Consider the following 24,277-nt stretch of genomic DNA (forward strand, 5'->3'; position numbering starts at 1 on the left):
AAGCAAGTCTTGTTTTGTAAAGGAACATGTTTTTACCTGCCTCTTCTATAGTTGACAGGAAGTAACAAAACAGAACTGACTTTATTCCTCGCACAAGTTTGTTGTTTTGTTGCTATGGTTCAAAACACATACAGACGTATGAGTGTGTGGGTGTTTTTCCAATACTGTACACCAAACACACTCTCTCACACACAAAACACACATTAAAATGTATAACTCAAATCGGAAAAGGTTCTTTAAGAAAGTTTACTGTTTACATATTGCCATTATTAGATGTAAAAGATGTACAAGTATATGTAAAAGTAAAACTTGCTATGAACATGATACACTCATTTAATACATTATTAAGTTGAAGCATTTGACAGTAAAGTGACAGCACCGTGAGCTCAAGGCTTCAAAAGGACTTTAAGTCAGTTTTCTTCAAATCAATATAATTGCAGGACATGCTAAAAATAAAGTTACATCCATTGCAACTACAAACACCTAAAAGTGCATCTAAATGAACAAATAAAGGCACTTTTGCTGCTGTATCAAAGAGCCACTAACCACATCTACAGCAAACCAAAACATTTAGGAAGTACATCATTTACTTTTTAAAAAAGATTCAATATTAAAATGTAAGAGCTTATTGTTTGGATTTAACTAAAAAAAAAATTAAATCTCTCCGTTAGTTTTTATGAAGAGTTATGCAGGATATGTCAATTAGAAGAGAGAATTCATTTGGATTTAACATGTTACATGTGACTTTTATGCTGTCTGGCATTGAAATGTTTTTGAAATGTTCATATTAGTTTTCAATTCATATATTGAACAAGTTTGTTTTTACTACCAAATTAAACCCAGATCGAACTTCAGATAATTCTTAATAAAAACCAACGTGGTGTTCTCGTGGTGGCGAACTTTTAAGACAACTGTGTACAATATGCTGAGGTTTCTAAAACCTCAACTGTGAGTTTGTGTCTATAAATAATGTTTCATCATAGCAGACACATCCAGTCCTGCTCAAGCCACTTTGGTAAGCTGTAGATCTCCATAAACTCTAAGAGCAGTGAGAGATGCTAGCTGAGTAAATCTGTGAGCAAAACCACACAAGGGCTGCCCATCCACTAGAATACGGAACTGCTGGTGCTCGCACACAATCTCCATCTGAGAGGGAGAAACAAAAACAAAAATTAGCTGCAGAAAGTATGAAGCTTCCTAAATGATAAAGAGCAAGACATTAGATCAAGGTTTTAGCACATTTGATCTTTATCAAAATTAGACACCATCGCCAAACAAACGAAAACATACTGTACCTTAAAAGCCTCTCCTGGAGCAAAGGGGAAGAAAGACAAGGCGGTCTCTGAAGCACCCCACTGCCCTGACAGACGAGCGTTACGATGTACAGCCTTTTCGGCAAAGTTAACCTTCAGCTCCAAACCCACGTCACCCTCGATTTCCTCATCCTCCTCTATCTTAGACTGGCATGACACTAACACTACCATGCTAAAAGACAGGACACGTCATTTGTGCATTATTTTGTAATTGTGCAGAACAAACATCTGCCTATTTCAATTTGCATTCTTGCTTTTACACTATAATACGGCTATAAATCAGAATTACAACCATCACAGACATTGAGGGGTGGGTGTGCCCCCCATATTTAGCTGAGTCAGAAAACACAACAAAAAAGTCAAATAGTGGGATATGTTTTTCTATGTTGTCATATTGGCTAAATCATCTATTTTCCCATTATGGCCAGAATCGTCCAATCTCTTTCTGAGATCTGACTGGTTAAGCCTTAATGGGAATTTACCCTTTCCCACGCTGGCAAACAAAACTGTACCCAGACTGCTGAGAATACTTTTCTGTCTGAGCATGACATTGACGTTCAATCTGCATTTTATTTCAATTAATGAACTAAATCTAGATTATTCTTTGTTGATGCTCATGTGTCATTCTCTTGTGTGAACTGGAAATGTTTAAACATTTTAATCTCCGATACAACCGCCTCATAGATTTGGTAGCAGAGGCGAGTCTCATCCAATGAACAAAGTCATTCTTAAGGCGCGATGTGACAGTGATGAAACGAACGCAAGTGCTTTTGATACGAACCTTTTGGGCCGCTTGTGAAGAATACCCATCACTATCAACTTCATAGACGGCCGAAGACCCCCTTTGATCTCACCCACATATTCATCATCCTGTAGGAATAATAATAATTGAATAATATTGAATAGTAATAATAATAATAATCCGAGTTAGGCTTTTTCATTGCATTTTCATCCCATACACCATCTAAACCACTGCAAAATCTGATGTAAAATGGTCCTTTTAATAAAGGTTCTTAAACTGGCAGAGCAGTGTTGCGTATTTGCGCATTCCCCAACATCAGTAATCAGTAAATTCGTATAGGCCTACATTTATGTACATATGTATACAATGTGGTATACTTGAGCCCATGGTAAAATCTCTATTAAAGCTTATTCATTCAGTTTTAGTGTAATAAACTCTAAAATCATCGCCTACTTACATTTCCGATGATCCCTTTTTCTGTCATGATTTCCTCTGTCGTAGTGGCTTTTAACTCCGTTATGCAGGTGTTGCGTTTAAAGCGCGAGGACAAAAGCTGTCAAGCACGCGATTTATCATCACGGTGCGCGAGACCGGCTCTGAATGTGCGAACCCCGCCTCGCAGCTCCGCGTTTCTATAGAAACCGTCTCAGTCTGGCCACTGATGATGTCATTCAGTGGAATTCACTTTCAAAATATTAATAAAAACACTAAAAACAGTAATTTATGCAACTAGCACGGATGTTACTTGTTTCACCTTTTTTTAAAACTTTTTTCCGTTTAAAATGTTACAAATCACCTAAAAGCTCATCATCTAGCCTACATTTGAAGCATTTGATTGCTAGCGCTGGTGTCAAATTAAACCGGCTCTGTTTCATGATTCTAGAAACGAATAATAGGAATACAATTAATTACGTAAATAAATACAAGGACAAATTATGTTTGCTAAACCAGGTAAATTTATTTATTATTTAACAATGTTATGTTAAGTATTTGGATTATTCCACACTATGCCTATATTATATCAAGATTAGCAATACTGGGAATAGCTGCTTGATATAACTGTGGAATCACAAACAAAGACAACATACTCAAGAGACATAATCAACTCCCAACAGGTGTATTGTTTCACATTCCCATCCAACCTGTCCAGCACTGCAATATGTTTTTACCCCACAGTGAGAGTTTCCATAGCTTAAGAGCCAAATTACTGATCACATTTCCTTCTGCTATTATCATGCAAACTATAACACACTTTACTCAGTTCAGAATAATTTCTTTCACTTTGCTTTGTCAATGAAACCAATTAAATGTGCATGTATTGTCTGCCTACATGTTGCTGCTATCTCGCAAAATACTAACATAACTGTCGCATCATCAGCCATAATTTGTATATAACACTTTGTTTTTAACACTTACCCTTAAAGAAACGGATGAGATGACTATACATTAGAGTGAAAAATTTATTTATGAGGCGACAATACTTTCACTTCACTTTAAATATTACTCCGGCAGGGGGCGTCTGTTGGCTCAAAGGGGTTTTCTTCAAGAGCCGGACCTCATTTTTTTCTGTTATTCTAAAAAGTATTCGAAGTTTTAATATATAACATTCAACATTACTCCAAATTTTTAGTGTGTGACATCTTGGTACAAAAATCCTAAAAATATATGAAAAGGACTGATCCTACCAGTGCTCAGTATCCGATACCACGTGATACTCCACTGTGCTGCGTTAGCAACGGTCTGAGCAACATTTACCACGCGAATTATGACACTAGGAACCATTGTAGGCATTAAATGATCACAAAAAAATCACAGCAAACTACTTAAATATGAAAATTATTATTTGAATACAGATTCTGGTGCAAGAAGTCACGTCTTTTCATTTCTATTGTTTGACCCTTGAACTGACAGCTCTTGAGTCAGCTGATCAAGTCACATGACTCTGCTCTTTCATGGCTAACGTAACATACAGCTGATGTGAAGCGCATATGAAGTCTTTAGGCTGAGATAAAGGACAAACGTTACTCGTAAGTGCTGATTTTATTACGACGTCCTTCAAGATTCGGTGTTATAGCATTTTGCAGAGTTTAGGGGTTAATGTTAGTCGATTTGAACCTCCTCTCAAAGCTGTTATTTTCAAGTCGCACAGTCAGTTGTTGTCATTCACTTTAAAGTATTGTTACAAACATACAAGTGTGCAAGCAAGTGATAAACACATTGCAAAACCGAGAAAGAGTTTCTTTCATGTTAGAAAATTCAACTTTTTTCTGCTGGAATTATATTAGTTTATCTTATCAATATATCCAATCTTTTATTCTGTTCTTACTTACTTAATTTTATTATACAAACCGTGCCTTGTCTTTAAGACTATAAAGCCAATTTAATCTGGGTTTAATGGTTATCTGTAACGTTACAGATAAATTGGATTTCTGTTTTATGGCAGTCACCTGGTCATGAGATGGGCATGCGTTGCGAAATGGCACTTTATTTTAAAACCCTTTTTAAGTCATGTTGATATCCCATATTGAAACAAGTAACGTTACATCTAAATTGTATCGACTTCATGCTTTCAGTGCATTTTGTTTTGGCCTTACTTTGTATTTGTCAATCTAATTTGCAATCTCTCGTGTTAGATGTGGAACTTTGTGGAAGGATTTTGGAGTCAACGGACCGTTGAATGAAAGTTGACTGTCATGCATCCATTTGGCCGTGAGGAGGAGACCTCCAGACAGGAGCTCTTCGGTTTCTTCACGCGGTGTTTGCAGCGCGGGGAGTGGGAGCTCGCGGCAGCCTGCGTATGTCAACTGGGCGATGCGCGCGGAGATAATCCGCGTGACCCGCGCGACATCGTTAAAGCCCTCGTTACACACCCGTACCCCCTAAAGTGAGTCAGCAGTTAAATTGAACATTAAGTTGTCTCTTACAAATGCTATTAAAACAATAGTTCATTAGATCTTAATTTGTTTATATCAAGCATGGGAAAAAAATGTTACCAATGCCTGGAGTAATCATGCTATTAAATATTGTTGTAAAGAAGAAAATTGCTCAACATATTGTTCCAAAGATTCCAAAGGTTGAAGTTATTTAAGGAGACAGATATTTGTTTCTTTACACAGGTGGGAATCAGTGGGCACCCCTCACAGACTGGCCTGGTACTGGCTTCAAATCCTGAAGAAACTGACCAAAATACAGGTGCGTGGGTTCGTCCTAAAATAATTCATGCTCCATGCAGAAAGTACTGAACACTTATGAGTTTCTTTGTTTGTAATCCTGCTTTGAATGTGGTTACTTTCTCTTCAGGTGAGCAGGTCTGTGAAGAAAGAGCTTGAGTTCCTGTTGCTCTTAGAGGAGCTGGGAGATGTTCCACAGACTGTACTTGAGGTAGTAACTGTAAATCCAATAAATGTTGCCTTCTATGTGTTTGTATTATTCAAATTCAGATTATTCCCTGAAAACACTTTTCTTTGAACTCTGATAAGGGTACACTCTATCAGCTGTTGTGTTGTTGAGCAAGACATTTAACTTTTGCACTTGCTTCTAGTCAGCAAATATTGAATGCCCTTGTCTTGTTAACTCATAAGTAGGGTTCGACTAGACTAGAACATAAAACACATTCCGGCAAAATATTATAAAACATATTCTCATTTGTTTATCTTCAATGTCCTCCTTCCTATATCTTCCATAGGAGCTCCACATAGCCTTCTTGCAATCTGAACAAGTGAAACGAAAGATTTCATCCGATCACGCCCCTCCATTGAGTGCTGCCGTTCTTTCCTGCCTCCGTTCCCTGCTAGTCCGAAATCAGCCACGCCTCGTCTGTTCTCTCATCAGTTTCCTTCAGCACGCAGATCGCTCCAGAGACCACACCTTACAGGACATCTTCATCCAGCACCTTACCGAGCAGGTAAACATACCTGCTGAGAAAAGGAACGGGAGATGGGTGCAGGACTTGTGTTCAGCGTTGGCTTTGGCACCGTGGGGGTCGGAGAGGTCGGGAGCTCAGCTGGAGACCCTGTGGGAGGGCTTGTGGTCAGCGAGAGATGGGCCCATGACAGAGGAGAGGATTCTGGGATGTCTGCTGCGGCCGCAGGATCATGCTCTGTTGAAAGCATACAGCGCCACGTCGCTCAGACTGCTCAAGGAGAAACTGTTGAGAGAGTCTTCACAAACACAGGGTAAGATCGAGTTTACTGTGCTAACACAGATAGCTAAACTGTACCAGCGCTATCATTGTCTCCCCTAATAATACACCTTGTAAATTCACCTTGTAAAAGCAAATGAATTTAGTTGAAAAATCAACTAAACATTTTCCACACACATAAGCTGTTAAAGCCATCATACCCCTGCAATATTGTCTATATGGGACTGACAGGACCTTTTAAAGGGATAGTTCTCCCAAAAATGAAAATTCTGTCATCATTTACTCACTGTCATTTTGTTCCAAAATGTATACATTTCTTTGTTAAGCTTAACACAATGGAAGATATTTAAAAAGAATGTAAGTAACCAAACAGATCTCATCCCCCATTCACTGTCATGATAGGGAAAATAAATACTATGTCAAGGGTAGATTAGGTCTATTTGGAGACAAGTATTCTTCCAAATATCTTCCTTTGTGTTTAGCAGAACAAAGAAATTTATACAGATTTGGAACAACATGAGGATGAGTAAAAAATGTCTTTAAGTCAAGTTAGTCAATTCCATTTTGTAATATAAGGCACCATACAGATACAATGGCAGTGCTTTTAATTAGTGTTTTAGTTTAGTTGTTAAAGGAAGTAAAACTTAAATTTTTTAGTGTCCTTAAAGTTTTTACTAGCTGTGGATACTTCTGCTCATGTGGTCACAGTTCCCTCCAAATCATTCACAGTTGTCACCATTTGCTTGTGATATTGCTGATTATATATCTAAAACTCAGTTCTCTCATAGCTGACTTGCACGATCAGGAGAGAGTCATGCTTGGCTTGTGCTGTCATGACGACAAACGTCTGGTCTGGAAAGCCATTTACTTTGAGTGTTTGAGCAGTGGAAAGCACTTTCTGGAGCAGGTTTTGGTAGGTGTAGCAAACAGAGGCCTGCATATAAGGACCTAAGTTAAACCCTTTCTATTATTATGTAAACTGTCAGTCACACTTGTGCACCATCAGTACTGTTTTTTTATTGTGCTTTTTCTAAGGCATATTATTGTACTAATACATCTACTTGTGTGCATTGTGTGAATGTGTGCAGCTTACTGGTCTAGATCTCATAAAGAGGGAGGACTTCACCAAACTGGAAGCATTATTACAGGCGGAGTTTCAGCCTTTGTCCCGCCTCTTGTTGTTGTTAGGCTGGATGCATTGTCAGAGCCTTCATTCTGCCAAAAACCTTCTTAGAGTCCTATATCATCAACAGGTTGGTAATCGTACATGACCTGAAGTCTGGTCTACCTTGCAGACTTATGCCTGACCACTCCAAGAATGACCCACTTCCTAAACTGGAATATACAGTTTGCTTGAGGTTATCTAGTATTTACTTGCTAGAGTGCTTCAAAAACTTGGGAAGTCCCTGGACATGCCTGAGCTTGAGAATACCAATTTAGAAAAAGAAGCAAGGCATCACTTAAAAATAGGTTTTAAGTAACAACAGCAAAAGCTTTAAATACCCGAAAGGCTTCACATAAACCTCTACAGGTTACAGGTTCTCAGTCTCTCTTTTGTGCTGTTTGTTAGGGACTTCTGTTCTTTTTGCTGATTCTTAGCAGGCAGTGTTAATGATGTAATGTTGAAAGCCACACTTTAAAAATCCCCTTCGGCTAAGGTGTGGTGATGATCTACACTTGTTTATTTCACAAACATGTCATCTTTGCCGAAACAACACAGCTGAGATGAACCTTAGTCACAAAGATGAGACAGAACATTCAGACTATTTTGTCTCATGTTGTGTGAGTCGGATATGACCTTATCATGTGATTCAGTTGTGTATGCATGAATAAATATTGTGTATGAACATGAATAATGTGTAAATGAATGAATAAGTTTGTTTTCTTCTCTGTGTAGCCCCTGAGCAATGATTCAGTATTGAGTGAGTTAGCTTGCACGCTGTCCTCTCAGCTTGGTGTTTTAGAGTGGTGCGACCAGAACAATCCGTGAGTAAAACATATTTAATGCATGTACTCATGCAAAAGCACATCTTGCACTCACAATGAAAGAGAACCCATGTCATTGTTGATAACATTTCATGCACATCTCTGTATTATATACTTTCAAAAATAGGCTATGCGTGTTTATCGTTGTAAAATATATATTATATGAGAGATTTCGGTGTGTATTTTCGGCTAAATATTCCACTGTTCTTATAGAAACAGGCAGATCATCCCACGTTTGTGGAACAGTTCCATAAAAGGTGCATGAAAGTGATTTTCGACGTTGTTCATTCGCAGAGCTCAAGGTTTATTAAACCAAATTGATCCAGTTAAATTTTATTGATGCTACGTTTGATTATTTAGCACAAAAAATACAGCATGACTTCCTAAACATTGACGTCATACTTAAAATTAAATTTCCTCGAAGCAGTTAATCACAAAAAAGGACTTTGCTGTGTTTCACAGGCAGGGTCACATATGGGTACATTGTTTATTTATGTGTGCATATGGATACATTGTTTATTAATGTGTGGTGTTATGTTGATACATATTAATCAAACGATTAAATATATCATCCTTTTGATTATTTATGTGTATGTGTGTTTAGCGGAATATCCCATGACGCTCTGTTGAGTCAGTTACACATGCTGGACCATCACTCTGCCCTTTATGTACTGCACTATCTGACACCCCTTGCTAAGTATGAAGAGCACAAGGTGCTGGAACTGCTACAGAAGACGGGTATAAGATGCACACACTTGCATGGGGACTAACCGATCTAATGACACCTTTATTAAATTGGACCTGAACATTTTGGTTTCTTGTTTTTAGAAGATCCTTCATCACCCAATAGCTCTGTCCAGCGCAATGTCACTCTGTTTAAAGGCTTCTGTGCGATGAAATATGCTCTGTATGCCATCTGCGTTAATGCGCAGATCCATACCAACTTCCAGGATTGTGAGCTTTTGCGGCAGATGGAGGCCGGTCATGGGGAGGAGCCATCTGAAGGTGACAGTGCTGTTGGATTTGATTACTATACCTAAATGTCCATAGTGTACTCATGACAATGAATGGTTGCTCTCTGACTGATTTTTCTTGTCTATATTTATTTGAAATTTGGGCAATAAAAGAACAAATAGAACATTCCTTGATATGTTTTCTTGACATTTACTATGGTAAAACAACATTATTTTGGAGAACTATGCAAAATTAAATTGTATTTCACAAACAAATTAGTTTACTTTTTGTTTTCCTCTCCCAGGATGCTCTGATCTGTTCCAACACTTCCTATCTGAATGCCAGTTGTATCTTGAAGCGGTTCCAGCGTTGTTCCGCTTAGAACTCCTGGAGAACATCTTCTCCCTCCTTTTTCTTTCTGACACTGACTTCAACCTTCAAACAGAATTGAGCAGCACCAACACAGAAACCCAAGCTGACGCAATCCACAACACTGCAGAGAAAAAGAAATCAAACAGTACCAAAATATTAAACAATGACGAGGGTGTCTTAAAAGCAGAAAAAGAGGATGGACAGCAGGAGGGAGAGAAAAATGACAGCAAGCCTACATCTGATCAAAGCGGAGAATCTGATCAGGTGAACCCTGTTTGGGCCCCCTTGATGTCAGGGTGTCAGGGATTTCTGGTGGATTTGTGTGTAATGGAGGGGATTTTACGGCTGGTGAGGGAGGGCTTGGAGGGCGTGTGTGGGGTCGGCCAGGAGGACGGCAGGGCGCTTGCTGCTGACGTGGAGTTGGCAGAAAGTCTGGGATGTTCTGTTACGGCGGAGACCTTCAGCACCAGGTTACAGAGACTCTCCAAACACACAGCAGAGGCCCAGTGGAGACTGCAGATTGTTACTAGTAACCATGGCAGTGGAAATGGTGAGCAGTGGGTGTGTGCTGAACTATTTTGAAGGTATACACATTGTCATTGTTTAATGTATATGCCAATATTACTATGTAGATGGTCTCTACCTCCCATCTCCACTTCCAAGTCCGGGACTTCCACTGAAACGCCAGGACAGCAGCAGTTCAGGTGTTCGAAGGAGGAGAAAAAACTATCGGCATCGTGCTGAACGTCAAGTCTCTTCAGAACTACAGAATGGAGGGGTCAGCACTAGTGCCTCAGGTCAGAGCATGCACATTGCAGTGGAGACAGACCAATATTATAGTTATGGTCATGTTGTACGTGATTGGTTTTGTGACATCATTCCGTCTTGCAGATGGTGGGGTGTGTGTTGGAATAGTGTGTCGTGGTAATGAAGGGTGTCCATGTGGTGGACCTCACAGCTGGCTGGTTCCCGCAATGCTCTCTCCTCCTGAGTCTCTGCTTATCGCCTGTATACGCAGAGGCAACTGCATAGAGGCCCAGCAGGTGAGATATGATGTCATATTCTTATATAAAACACTAGAGGTTTAAGTGATGTCACTTTCTTTGAGGAGAGCAGTGCCCTGTGAATCTTTTCCATTATTTGATGATTTAAGGTTCTTTGTGTAATATTTTGGAGGATCTATTGACAGAAATGCAATATAATATACTTAACTATGTCTTCAGAGGTGTATGAAGACCTTCCATAATGAAGTGTTATGTTTTTATTAGAAACCTTACTGCTAGATGCCCTTAAATTTCACATACACTGCACCTTTGAGACGAATCTTTGGTTTGTTTGTTTTTTAGGTGATTGCGATGTATGGTTTGGAGAACTCAGAGTGTGCAGGTGAACTTGTGTTTATGGACCGCTACCGTGAGGTTTTGACAGATCTGGCTCAGGTGGAGCAGAAGATAGAGAGTCAATCTCTTTCTTCATCATCATCATCATCATCATCAGAAGGACCGGGCACGGTGGGTGTCGCCCCCGCAGGCAGGACCAGAATGGGCAGCAGCAGCAGGTTTACGCTCAAGAGCATTGGAAGTGCAGCCGCTGCAGGTCATACATGAAAACGTACACGCAAGTACTGACATCACAGTTAAAATCAATGAGCACTGATATTTGTGTCTCTCCCCAGGCATGGCCTTCTATTCCATTTCTGATGTGGCTGACCGTCTACTGAGTACCCCGGCCCGGCCGGTACCCTGTCTAGAGGACGAATTCTGGCTCTCCCAGTGCTCCATGGAATCCTCTGACCTCCTGCGGCCGCTCTTGGATGAGTTGTGTCCTGCCGCTATGGCAGCCTTTGACCTCTCCTGTTGTCAGTGCCAGCTTTGGAAGACTTCACGACAACTACTCGAGACCGCTGAAAGAAGACTCTGCAGCTTTCTGGAAACCAGAGGTTAGTGAGGACGTGAGCGAGAGAGTGGTTGCTAGGTTACCATTTTGGATCAGTTGGTTATTCGTTATTATTAAGATTGTAATGAAAGTTTAAAAAAAATTTTTTTTTTGTCATTGACAGGCATACGAGTTGATCCAAAGGTTCCTCACATCAACGGCATTAGAGGCTTTTCATCAGTCCTGCAACAAATCAGCAAGATCCTCAACAGAACCTCCGCCAGTAAAGCCACGAGTAAAACAGGTCTGTAACATCCACACACACATGAACAAGCACTCATATTTTGAGGTTTGATGTAGTCTCTCTTCACCAGATTTGAATGGAGAGGAGATTGTTGTCTTCAGCCCCTTTGGCTGTAGTGCCCAGGAAGTGCTGCTGTGTTGTCATTCTACTATAACAGAAGAGAGTATCGCCTCTCGCTTGAACCTGTATCAGCGTCTGGAGGTCACTCTTCAAACGCTGACCTCTGCCACCAACACAACAGGTATCCACGCATTGGTTTTATCACATGGAGTTATAGTGAAAACGAGACTGTAGAAGGTTTCAACTTCTCCTGTGGCTTTCCAGTAGATGCACTGATGGGTAGTTCTCTCCTGACGGCGCTGGTCGAACAGGCTGGTCTCAGACAGTCTGAACTGGATTCCCACCCTGTGCGAACTGCTATGAAACAGCTCCTACAGTATTTGGACCAGCTTTGCCCGTTTGAGCCCGACAGCACCCCCGGCAGACCAGATTACATACGCAACTTTCTTGATTATGTCAATGTGCTGGCTTCGGTACTAGTGCGCAGTCTGGGGTCAGACGGTAAGTCAAAATATTCAAATAAACCCATTTTGATTGAATTATTGATCGTGCATGTCTATAGTTCTTGGAGACTTGAATGTCTCGCTCTGACACGTGTTTGTGATCTGATCTCAGATCAGTGCACAGGGGTGAAGCTGGGCAATCCTCTTTTACTGTTGCTTCAGTCGCCCACCCAGCTCCTCTCACTCCTGCTGTTCGATAGACAGGTGTCACCTGACAGGTATGCAAAGATCTCTCTCTGTTCTAGTTTATTACTGATATTGAAGTGAAAATTAAGCCAAAAATGGAAATTCTGTCGTCATTACTCGCCCCTCGTCATTTCAAACCTGTATGACTTTCGTTCATCTGCAGAACACGATATTTTGAAGAATACAATGGCGGTGCCCATTCACTTCTATTGTACAGACTCAAAACCAATGCTAGTAAAATGGGTAGCGCTGTTGTTCGGCTACTAACATTCTTCAACATGTCTTCTTTTGCGTTCTGCAGAAGAAAAAAAGTCATACAGGTTTGAAATGACAAGAGGGTTAGTAAATGATGAATGAATTTTCATTTTTGGGTCACTTTAACATTTGTCTCATGTGATCCCATCACAAGTGCATTGCTGTTTAAAACAAGTGTTTACACTTGTGTCCAGTTTACCTTTGACTACTTTCTTTCTCTTTTTCTCTGTACAGGGTTCTGTCTCTTCTGCAGCATGAGAAAATGCGTTTAAGCGTGCAGCAGGTTGTCGTTCAGCGCTGCTGTGAAGCTCTTCCTTTTTGGGATTCACGGACCCCAACTTTGTTTCAGGGTCCACCCCAATTCACAGGGCTCAATGGAGGGGCGTTCTCCCCATCCAGCATCGCTTCACTTCTCCAGCAGTGTGCACAGGGGTGCGCCCCATCCCTTGACCTCTCTGACCCCGCCACGGCCTCCGACCCCAGCTCTGAGTCTGAGCTATCAGTGGAGGACATGTCTGCGACATCACCCAAACTCTCCACCTCCCCACCATCACCGTCTTCATGCCCTCCTTCTTCTTTTCTTCTCACTTCATCCGCACTTTCTTTCCTGAAGTCGCGGTCTCCCCTCGTCGCCACCCTGGCGTGCCTCAGTGCCAGTCGTGGTGGCGTGACCAGGGCGACCTCCTCTGGGTGGTCGGGGTTACCTTCATATTTCAGAGGGTCAGGCCGTAAAGAAGCGGTTCTGGATGGAGACCAGATCTCAAGGGAAGGGGAAGCCTTGCTTAAAAACTTTCCTGTTCTCAGAATGTACCTGCGGGTAATGGCTGAGCCAGTTCTAGGGGTGTCTTTTGAAACAGAGGAGGGGCTTGGGGCGGCTCTTTGTGGGAAGACTTTGGTGGGGATGCTGTTTTCTGGACTGCAGGGCAGTATGGGACAAGCTATTGCAGCAGAGGCATTCCAGCAAGCTCTTAACAGCTGTGATTTGAACAGAGCATTAGAACTTCTGGAGTTGTACGGTCAGGCCTGCACCCAGGAGGGGGCGCTACGGGACAAACTGTTAGCATGTACTGCACTGCAAGGTAAGCTTTACGGTGCCTGGATCGTCTCAGGTGGACACATGCTTTACCACATCCAACAACTGATTCCTGCAACAAATTGAAATTAAGCTAACAGATTCAATAAAATTAACTTGGAAAAAGTTTATAAATAGTATTGTTCTAAATTCCTTATACAACACGAATGGATCTAAGATCAGCCTGAGTAAAGGACATATACTGCACCTGATTTGTTGCTGTAAGATGCAAATGTAGATCACACTTTTTCTCCGGAGTCTGATAACATTCAATTCATCTTTATAGCTCTATGCGTCTCTTTCTGTTTAGGCAGCAATGGTGTCATGCAGTTGTTTCGTGTAAGGGACCCTGAGCTGCGTGGCCGTGTGGTTCTGCAGGGATTGGATCACTGGAATTTAGATCTGTGTTTAGAATTGCTCCAGTTCTGTCTCAGTGACCAGAGCACTCAGGATCCACTCAGAGAGCAGCTTCAGCAAAGGAAACAGGAACTGGACATGTACCAACGGGTAAGTTTTGCCTCTTTTCTTTTAGATCACATTGAGTAGCAGCGTGACTAATTCAAATGAACTAATTGGCACATAATAGACATCAGATGCTCACTTTATAATTGTTCTGTGTTGTCGTGGCAGATGCTGAGTTTGCAGCCACCGTTGCCGTGGGAGACGTGGCAGGAGCTGAGGGGGGAGTCTGTAAAGAATCCTGAATCTGTATTCACTCTGTTGTTAGATGCCAGGGTGAGTTCATAAAAAACAAACCAACTAATGTTTATAATGATGAGTCGCTGTTTCAACTTGTTCAAGTAATCTAGAATTTATGTTCTTATCGTTTTAGCTCTTACATAAAATGATATCGATAAAACTGTCTACGCCTAACCTGAAGTTAACCTACCACATTTATTTATACCTTAACAAAAAGTTGTTACACAACATGAGCTTTTCTCCAAGCAGTAATGTTCGTTGCATCAATATATTTTTGAATTAATCTAAGGACAGTATTATGAAAAATGGATTTGTGTTTGTTTGTTCAGGAGTTTGAGTTGTGTGCTCAGTGGGTGCAACTGTACACGGCCTTGGATACGTCTCGCCTGCAGCTCCAGACCGAACATCTACTACACCTGCTAGAACAGGGCCACACGGCTGATGCTTTCCAGGTGTGTAGAAGAGTTTGTATGATGACGGCAACAAACCAAATCATGTATTGTGGATGTATTTGTGGGTTTTACGTGATCTTTGACTATCCATCCATACCTGTCCCCCAGCTCCTGGAGGCTCTGTCTGGTTCAGTGGCTCTGGAGGTCAGCGAGAAGGCTCTGGATCGAAGGCCCGGATTGGCTGCCTGCCATTTCCTGTCTGATTACCTCACCCTACACTTCCAGAGTCAAATGACCCCTGCGCGGAGACGCCACATTAACGCCCTGCACCTTGGCTCCAAAGTAACTGCATCCCTTGTTACAAATAAGAATCTGGTTCATCTATCAAAGCACTTATAAAATAATTGTCATTGTGTGTACCTGTCACAGGTGTTACTGACTCTACCGGAAGTGTCCCGTCAGGATTATTTTTCCCTGCTGTCTGATCCGCTTCTCATGCTGGAGCAGTTGCTGATGAATCTGAAGGTGGACTGGGCCTCTGTTGCCGTTAGCACACTGCGAAACCTTCTGCCTGCTCAGGACGCTGGCATCACCAACCAACACATAGACACAAAACTGGCAGATTATGCACGGAAGGCTCTTGATTTTCCTTATGCACCTAGAGAATGGTCACGGTCTGGTGAGTTCAGTCCTGCCGGACCATTATCGCCAAGATCTAGATCACTCAAAAATGTTGTTATTCCAAATTCGCATAACTTTCTCTATGAGAAGTTTTGTAGGCCAGAAGAAGATGAATCAGGTTTGATAGAATTGAATTCTATTGGTTATTTTGAATCGAGTGACAGAAATGCTAGTGTTAATCAGATTTATTATATTCACACTTCTGTAAAATCTGACAATGTGTTCTCAAAGAAACTTTTAGATGAATATATTACACAGAATACTTCAACGTTATATATCTCCCTCTCTTCCTTCTGTCTCAGACTCAGTCATTAGTCTCCAGGATGCTTTTCTTCAGTGTCCAGCACAAGAGAGTTGTCCCCCCTCCCCAACCCACACCCCTCCTCCATCATCAGGTATGCGCCAGACCCTCAACCACTGCTCAATTTTCATGAAACGCATTTAGGCACAAAATCATGTTTTAAATTAAAGCTCAATCAGTTTACATTGTAGCAGAGCTTAAACTGTTGGCTAAATGGCCTCATTAGTATAGAAGTCATGTTTGAAGTGGGTTTTTCAGGAAGCACTCCCATGCACACGCCCTCCAGTGAGAGACGGCCCAGTGCGAAGAAGATCCGCCAGCTGACGACCCCCTTCACCCCTCCAGAGAAAACCCCCGACCGCAAGGACTGGATACCTGACCACAAACAGCACATCTGTATGGTCTGCCAGAGAGAGAGGTTCACCATGGTGAGAAAGGATTATGGATAAACTGCTAACATAAATATGGCTCTTAATTTAAGAATTTAAGAGCCTTAACTTTTATATTCTTTGATGTCAGTTTAACAGACGGCACCACTGCAGGCGATGTGGAAGGCTGGTGTGTCATTCCTGTTCAAGCAAGAAGATGGTAATGGAAGGTTCGGAGGAGCCCGTCAGAGTTTGTGACCAGTGCTATAACTTCTTCCACTCTGAGTAAGATATAAGCACACTGAATTCATGGATGTCATGTTTTAGTTGTTAAAATTTACTTGTTTTGTTTTTCGTTGCAGCTCAGACGAGGAGCTTGAGCAGGACGAAGGTATGTGCCTTCGGATTTTCCAGTATATATTGTATATTGCTTGTCCAAAATATGTAGACATCCTCTTCTACTTAAAGGGAATTGCTAAAGTAGTGAAAACCAATTTGAACACTAGAAGATACACTGACCGTTTGCAAAACATAGCACAACTGTTTGGTTTAAAATGAACATGTTTTACAAACACATATGGCTGTACTTTAGGTGACTGTATATTTTGACTGTAGTTTTTGTTCCATGTTTATTCTTGTTCAAATGAGGTTTTTAAATGAATTTCTTTTGTTTTTGTGGCAAAAAAATTGCATGTGCATTTAACTGGATGATTACAAACAACTTTTCTTAGTAGCTGTTGGCCCAGCGTCAGTTGATGGAGTCCTAAGTGGTGTTTTAAGTCTACCCGAGGTTCCTCGGAAGCAGTACCGTCTGAGTCCAAACCCAGCTGAAAACCAGCAGCTGAAAAGCGAGTTCTATTATGAACAGGTTAGGTTCTCATCTATCTTACTTGCACTGATATTAAATCTTGAAATGACTCACATCTTGGCAATTTTTTAATGACTGACAAGGATTGTTTTGTGGCTGAAATCTGTTTTTTTCTCATGTCACATTTTCAATGTTAAAGGCGCCCAGTGCATCCCTCTGTGTTGCTATAATGACACTACACAGCGATCACGCGGCCTGCGGGCAGCAGCTGATTGGCCACTGCCGCTCACTCTCCCGCAAACTAACCAATCCCGAGGTGGATGCTCGTCTACTGACAGATGTGATGCGTCAACTTCTGTTTAGTGCCAAACTCATGTTTGTTAACGCTGGATGCACCCAAGAGCCAGCACTTTGCGACAGGTGAGATGAACCTATATTAAAACCAAGAAACAGCGTAGAGTAGATTTTTGACTTTCTTTGTTCTTCTTTCTATTCACAGCTACATCAGTAAGGTTGATGTGTTAAAGATATTAGTCAGCGCAAACTACAAGTACATTCCATCTCTGGACGATATTCAGGAAACGGCTGCAGTAACGCGTCTGCGCAACCAGCTGCTTGAAGCTGAATATTATCAGTTGGCCGTTGAGGTGAGAGTGGACTCATTTTTAAAAGCTTTTTATTGGGATACATCTCAACTAATCTGCCCAAAACCCTTGCCTTACTTATTGGTAATGAGGTGTGTTATTATGTTCTCAGGTGTCTACTAAGAGTGGACTGGACCCAAGTGGAGTCTGGCAGGCATGGGGTATGGCGTCTCTGAAGGCTGGAAATTTGAAAAGCGCCAGGGAGAAGTTTGCTCGGTGTCTTAAGGCACCAGTAGATCGGAACCAGCTAAAGCATGGAGCGAGGCTTCTACAGGAGATCGTTCAGCACCTGGAGTCTGCAGTCAAACCCACTCTGATCACGGTAATCTACACATTTTCTCAGGGAACGCACTACGCTTTAGTGAGTTACCATGGATGGACAGTAACTTAAAGGAGCAATGTGGAGATTTTAGCGGAATCTTGCGCTGTGAATCAGCTACTGACTCCACCACTCATCCCTCCCTTTCGATGAACTATGGTGGCTGACACAGGACAAAGATGCACACACATTTTTGTTTCTTTGCCGAAGGAAATAACATAACGAAACACGCTCTGAAGAGCAGTTTGTCCGTTTAGTCTACTGTGGAAACAACATGACGAATTCCATGTAACAGGACCCGTGTTGATAGATGTTTATAGAAATAGCTCATTCTAAGTAAATAAAAAACTTAACGCTTCATTACGTAAGGTCTTTATATACCTCTGAAGACATAGTTATTATATTGCAGTTCTCTCAATAGATCCTCCTAAATATCACACACTGCACCTTTAATGTTCATGTTTTCTTGTATAAAGACTTAAAAAACCTAATGGGCACTCCAGGGCATCACTTTTTCCTAATGCTGGCAGTCTTGTCCAGTGTTAACTGTGGATTTATTTGATGACCTTTTAAGATGCTTTTCTACATTTGGGATTCTAAATGAGTTTGCTTTTAAAGGCTCTCTTGTGTGGTGAAGGTTTATTCGGCCACTTTGGTTTTATAGCACAGTGACTAAAGATCCTGGGTCTGTGTCCCAGAAGTTATATCTTTGCTTGGAAGGGAACAACCCTGCATCACAGAAACACTTTTAAATCAAGAAGAAAAAAGAAAGTCAAGGGAAAAAAACAGGAGTATAAATTTTGGCCATGCAAATGTGCTTTATTAAGAACATGATTTGACTGAAATTCTTCTCATTCCGTACTTGATATTTCTTAACTCACTGTCTGTGTTTGTATTTTGTTTATCACAGACTGTGGAGGAGGACATTCTGGCCTCTCTGCGTGAGCTGGAAGATGCTCTCTCTGATTCTGCTCCTCTGGATGGTGCGGAGAGCAGGGTTCAGCGCTCCGGGTACTATCAGGAATGTCTATCTTATCTGCACACCTACGGGACACACCTGAGCCTTATCAGCTTTTACCTGCGCCACGATTGCCTGAGGGATGCACTCACCCACATACAGAACAAGGTTCTGCCCATTTTCTACAATAATGCAGTCTGATTTTATTTAGAAGTATATTTACTCTGTACTGTGTTAAACAAAGCAACATGTAAATTAAAGCTCTCTGTTTGCAGGAGTGTTCAGAGGAGGTGTTTCTGGAGGGCGTGTTTCAGCCCTGTCTTGAACGTGGCCGTTTAGGTGCTTTGCAGGGTCTGTTAGAGACTTTAGACCCAACGTTGGAGACCTGGGGTCGATACCTTCTCTCTGCCTGTCAGTTACTCCAGCGCAGAGGACACTACCACTCTCTGTACCAGCTCCAGCAGTTCATGATGGTACTCAACCCATACGGACTCACTGCCCCCTGCAGCGTTTTATGAACATTGAAGTAACCGCTGCATTTTCTGTCTCTGTAGGATCACGTTCGTGCCGCTATGACATGTATACGATTCTTTTCGCATGGTGCACAGTCGTACTTACAGCTGGGAGAACAGCAGCGCTGGCTGATCCGAGCAAAGGAGCACCTGAGAACTTTCCTGCAAGAACAGCAGAGCAGAAGAAAATCACACAGCTCTTCGTTCAGAAAGAAAATGAGCACTTCTGATGTCTCCAGGTACTGTTTAAATTCTGAAGTGTAGGATTCACTCTTGTCAAATTTATTTGAATGGAATGTTTTTAAAATTATTAAGCTATTTTGTTGGCAGTGCTATAACTTTTTGAAGCAAATTTTTATTTCCTATTATGGTTTGTTGCAGACATATACACACAGTCGAGTTGCAGTTGGAGGTGACACGCTTCCTGCATCGATGTGAAAGCTCCTCCCCTTCAAATACAGCGGTAGACCCCAGACCCTCAGCGAACAGTGCTCCGCCCACACTTTTTGGAAACACCCCCATGAAGGTGGATGTGGCCTGCAAGGTAAACCAGGAGAACATGCTCGTCATGCATGTCTCGTTCTTGATTCCTATCCAAATCTCACTCAACTTGTTTTAGTTGCATTTTAATGGTTGTTCATAAACATATTTTTTTATTTTAATATTGAGTAATACATCTCTGCTCTTTTGCGTTTTGTATTGTTTTGTTTGTCTCATTTATTATTTTGTAATAACGTGTAGTGTTTAACTGTAAGTATTTCCCTGATTGCATCCACACATTTGTTTGATGTCAAATCTTTTTCTTTTTTTGTGCAACAATGAGAAATGCGTTTGAAATACATATTATGTGGGGAAAGAGTCATGGGTGCAACTGACAGCATTAACCTTTCTTTAACACTGAAACGCTGAGCACACACACTAAATAGTGAAATGTTGGTCACAGTGTTACTCCATTAACCACAAATGATCATACTGATGCAACTTTAAACACTCCAAATGTTTTCAAGCAGCATGTTTATGCATCATGTCAAACTAAACAAACTAAAATCAAACTCAATAAACAGCAATCAGATCTCACTGTTACGTCTTTCTGCACTTTGACCAGGTGATGCTGGGAGGGAAAAATATTGAAGAAGGTTTTGGCATTGCATATAGGGTAATACAGGTAAGTTGTTACGACTTGGTCAGTTCAGAATTAGTCCTCATCTTGTGCACGTATGACTCTTTGTTTCTTTTTTCCGTTGTATTGCAGGACTTCCAGCTGGAGGCACTGGCGGTGTACATACGGGTCGGACAGCGCTTGATCCGTCAGCGTCAGTACTCGTCTGTGCGGCAGCTGTTGAAGTGTGTAGGGGAGTCCGGCACAGCTTCTAAACATGACTGTGATGCCATTGTTCTCAGTTGTGTCTCTGTGGCTGATAAGAATCCTGCGGATGTGAGTACCCACTTTAGACTTCTGGTCAGACTGTATTTACTGTTTGAAGGGATAATTCATGGTTTGTGCCATGACTTAAGCTGCTCTCACGCTATGAGGTCGTTTTTAGCTGTGGTTGTCCTACAAACATTTATAAACAGTAACAGATGAGAGACAGCTGATGTGAGGTCCGCTGCTGTACTCCTCTTGGTAGTTGCTCCCGAACGAGTGGAGTCGCAAGACATGTCCACTTCCTGTCACCAACGGTCAATGTCGCTGGATGTTGCTAGGCTACTATTGAAATGAATGAGATCACCTTGCTTTGTCGCTGATGGTCGAATGGGGCTAATCCAAGACACCCTTTCTGTTCTTGAGCAGATCTATAATCAGATCTATAATCAGATCTATATAAGCAGATCTATAATGTACAAATGTTATTTGCACATTTTGTTGCATTTAAAATGTGTGGCTTTTTGAGAAGTTTACTGGAAATGTTTTAAATGGTGCAGAAAACTCTTTAACTGGTATCTTAACACACAATGAAATAAACCCACCCAAAAGAAATGAAAAACAAAAATACAAAGAAGTTACAGAAAATCTGCTTCTGTTTAGGCGTATGCTTGATGAAGAATTATAAATAGCCCAATGTAGAAAAAAATATACTGTTTCTTTACGAACGTTTAACATGCTGAAAAGGAAAAATCCCATCTTTTTACCATCGACGGTTCTCGACGTATTTCACACATTTATAAATTTCGGTATTAGTATTCGTACGCAGAAATGACAAGGTACTGGTATGACACTGAGCTCAAAACAACAGTTTAACTAAAAATGAGTCGTCTGAAAATTCCCATGTACATTTGATCGTTTAGATTTTTTTAAACTAATACTGTCCTCACAAACCAAGTTCCAGACGTAGTCACCGATCATCGCTTCATCCCACCTTCCCTGTGCTACAGAAATTTCTTGAATTTGCTGACAGTGACAATTGGAAAATAATTTTTGGAATATGTGTAACTTTTTACAGTTTTTGTTTATTTGCAATATATTGTAATTATTGATATAAGCTAAAAAAAAATTGACCTAAATACACACTAAAACAATTATGTTACATGAAAGTAAATATTACCACAACAAAAAGCACCACAGAACTGTACAAGAACTATAAAAAGGTCGGGCGAAACCATTATTTGTTACACTGTGTAGTTAACACAACTCTTGTTCTGTGTCACTATGTCAAAACTACAGACTTGTGGTCAGAATGTGTTTATACATTCTGTTCTTAAAATCAGTACATGGTAGTCCTGACCTCTTATTAGGACAGTTTTGAGATCACTGTTTTGGAATTGAAAGATGTTCACAAAATCATTTGTATACTTTTCGCCTTATATCTGATGAAGTTTCTCTCTCTCTGCTTAGTCTAAAGATCTAGAGGCCCTGATTCTGGAGTCGAAGAGTGCAGAAAACAAGGTGCTCTTAATATTGGTTTCTTTTCAAAATTATATTTTCTTTCAATGGGATTTTTAGTTTGGATCTTTCTCACACACTTTCTAAGCGCTTCTCATCCTCTCTTTGCAGATAAAGGCATATCTGCAATGCAATAAGCTGCGGGCAGCATATCTTCTGGCTGTGAAGCTTGAGCTAGTGAAGGCGGCTCCGGTAGTACAGGATGTGATGCGAGCGGCTGAGACCTCAGGCGACTCTGTCATGCAGGACATCTGTCGCCAGTGGCTCTCAGAGCATCAAGAACGATCATCACGGCAACGGCAATAAATGATAACCACTACCAACATATCATTACAGACTCCTATTGGTCATTGAAGCATCAAGTTGTGCTCTGGTAGGAAATGAATCACCAATGTGCCACTTGTGTAATATTGTCAGTTTGGGACCAATTCAACCCCCCAAAAATGCCACTTTCCTCTTGAAGCTGTTGGTGGCATTTTCTAAAGGGATAGTTCACACAAAAATGTACATTCTGTCATAATTTTCTCACCCTCAGATTGTTCCAAACCTGTATAAATGTCCTTGTTCTGCTGAACACAAAGGAAGATATTTGGAAGAATGTCAATAACCAAACAGATCTCATCCCCCATATTTACTGTCATTCTTCCCAATATCTCCTATTTATGTTTAGCAGAACAAAGAAATTTGAGGGGAGAACAACCTGAGGGGGAGTAAATGATGCCACAATTTTCTTTTTAGGGTGAACTATCCTTTTAAAGATAAACTCTGATAAACACAGAGTTCATGTGTCTCATCTTCAGTATTATAAATGGAATTGTTCTCTTATCTCAGGAAAAGGGATTTTTCTTCTTTTTTGTAAGGACTAACCTGTGTTTAAATCTCATCCTTATGGAACACGGTCCTGTGATGGCAAAGTTGGTCTGTGTCTGTCGTGAAATTAAGTTAACATTCGTTGAATCACTATGGCCCTGTGTTATTACTTGGTCCTCAATGAGAAATTGTATCTGAAATATGAGAATTATACTGTTGAAAGGGAACATGTGATTTATAGGCATCATGATAGCTAGGCCTTGAATTTCCCAATACTTAGTCTGAAAAATCATAAACATTATCTCAACTACTGCATAACTATAAATTAACAGTTACAATTTAAGGGATTCTACGTATGACATGGCATTTTGGAAAATACCGTATCAATGTCTGTTTACCTTATCTATTCTTTGCTTTAGTAATTCATACTTTAAAATTATGCACTTTTTATGAATGCAAGTTGTGTTTGTATGTGAGTTTCTATGTGTACTAATTGGATTTTCTGTGATCCTCTTGTGATTTATTTTATCATATTACGGAATCCATAAATGTGTGAGCATGTGTATATGGTGTTGTGTTCAGAAAATGAAAGGTTAAAAAGGGAGGATTCCTTCTGTTTTAAATATTTGTCAAGGAATTTCAACTGTTGTTCCCAAGAGAACGGGAAAACATAATTGAACAATTTCTGTTTACCCAGGCCTATGCACATGAAAATGATGAAACTGTTACAGCTTTGCAGGACTTTCTGAAATGAAGAAACGGCTTCACTGAGTACAGAATGCGTTTCTTTCAGACTGTTGCCAAAGAGCCTATGAATATATGTACAGTACATATCTCTTAAACCCATTAGAGATATTTCTCAAATCAGTTAAAGTAACTAAATATATTTATATAAAGAAAATAGGGTTTAAAAAGAACTTATTTACTCTAAATAAAATAATTAGCGTTGTCTGTTACTGTAATTTGACTAAGATTATGTTTTTTATATACATGTTTGAAAAATACCAATAAACTATAAGTATAAGTACCAATAAAGTATGTGTTATTATTATGCAAAAACAAACTTTTAAATGTATATTTGTATTTCACTAAAATAAAGGAAAAGTAAAATTCTTTTTTGCAGTGTATATATTTAAATATC

The 24,277-nt window shown here is 40.6% G+C and overlaps 2 protein-coding genes across 3 annotated transcripts; one reads left to right on the forward strand and one right to left on the reverse strand.

Annotated features, from left to right (window-relative positions):
- Positions 1–386: 386 nt before the first annotated feature.
- Positions 387–3,559, reverse strand: si:ch211-10a23.2 (Galectin-related protein A-like). Its single transcript, XM_056760303.1, has 5 exons — positions 3,472–3,559; positions 2,513–2,739; positions 2,095–2,183; positions 1,296–1,485; positions 387–1,146 (listed from the first exon to the last, which is right to left on the reverse strand). The coding sequence occupies exons 2-5, from the start codon at positions 2,537–2,539 to the stop codon at positions 1,003–1,005; spliced, it is 450 nt and encodes a 149-aa protein (XP_056616281.1). The 5' UTR covers positions 2,540–2,739; positions 3,472–3,559; the 3' UTR covers positions 387–1,002.
- Positions 3,560–3,968: 409 nt separating this feature from the next.
- On the forward strand, positions 3,969–24,152 carry zfyve26 (zinc finger, FYVE domain containing 26). 2 transcript variants are annotated; one of them, XM_056760295.1, is made up of 41 exons: positions 3,969–4,082; positions 4,689–4,939; positions 5,172–5,247; positions 5,356–5,436; positions 5,741–6,230; positions 6,985–7,109; positions 7,285–7,449; positions 8,094–8,182; positions 8,787–8,920; positions 9,011–9,187; positions 9,441–10,058; positions 10,141–10,305; positions 10,400–10,551; positions 10,855–11,104; positions 11,184–11,447; positions 11,568–11,687; positions 11,758–11,928; positions 12,012–12,248; positions 12,363–12,468; positions 12,926–13,770; positions 14,074–14,270; positions 14,394–14,498; positions 14,792–14,914; positions 15,023–15,196; positions 15,284–15,533; positions 15,838–15,930; positions 16,095–16,264; positions 16,356–16,489; positions 16,567–16,595; positions 16,936–17,072; positions 17,212–17,432; positions 17,512–17,659; positions 17,769–17,978; positions 18,886–19,101; positions 19,209–19,406; positions 19,488–19,684; positions 19,827–19,989; positions 20,551–20,610; positions 20,698–20,880; positions 22,279–22,329; positions 22,438–24,152. In XM_056760295.1, the coding sequence occupies exons 2-41, from the start codon at positions 4,749–4,751 to the stop codon at positions 22,630–22,632; spliced, it is 7,710 nt and encodes a 2,569-aa protein (XP_056616273.1). In that variant the 5' UTR covers positions 3,969–4,082; positions 4,689–4,748; the 3' UTR covers positions 22,633–24,152. The 2 variants fall into 2 exon arrangements, with proteins under 2 accessions (XP_056616273.1, XP_056616274.1); XM_056760296.1 differs by having other exon boundaries at positions 16,939–17,072.
- The last annotated feature ends 125 nt before the right edge of the window (positions 24,153–24,277 follow it).

Source organism: Triplophysa dalaica, chromosome 11, assembly GCF_015846415.1.
Source record: "Triplophysa dalaica isolate WHDGS20190420 chromosome 11, ASM1584641v1, whole genome shotgun sequence".
NCBI lineage: Eukaryota > Metazoa > Chordata > Actinopteri > Cypriniformes > Nemacheilidae > Triplophysa > Triplophysa dalaica.

Coding starts and splice junctions, on each gene's coding strand:
- si:ch211-10a23.2 (XM_056760303.1), bottom strand. CDS start 2,539: ATGACAGAAAAAGGGATCATCGGAAAT. Junction 2,184..2,512: donor AAAAAGGGATCATCGGAAAT/GTAAGTAGGCGA, acceptor TTATTCCTACAG/GATGATGAATATGTGGGTGA. Junction 1,147..1,295: donor CTCCAGGAGAGGCTTTTAAG/GTACAGTATGTT, acceptor TCTCCCTCTCAG/ATGGAGATTGTGTGCGAGCA.
- zfyve26 (XM_056760295.1), top strand. CDS start 4,749: ATGCATCCATTTGGCCGTGAGGAGGAGACCTCCAGACAGGAGCTCTTC. Junction 15,931..16,094: donor CACCCCTCCTCCATCATCAG/GTATGCGCCAGA, acceptor TGGGTTTTTCAG/GAAGCACTCCCATGCACACG. Junction 19,685..19,826: donor AGCACTTCTGATGTCTCCAG/GTACTGTTTAAA, acceptor GGTTTGTTGCAG/ACATATACACACAGTCGAGT.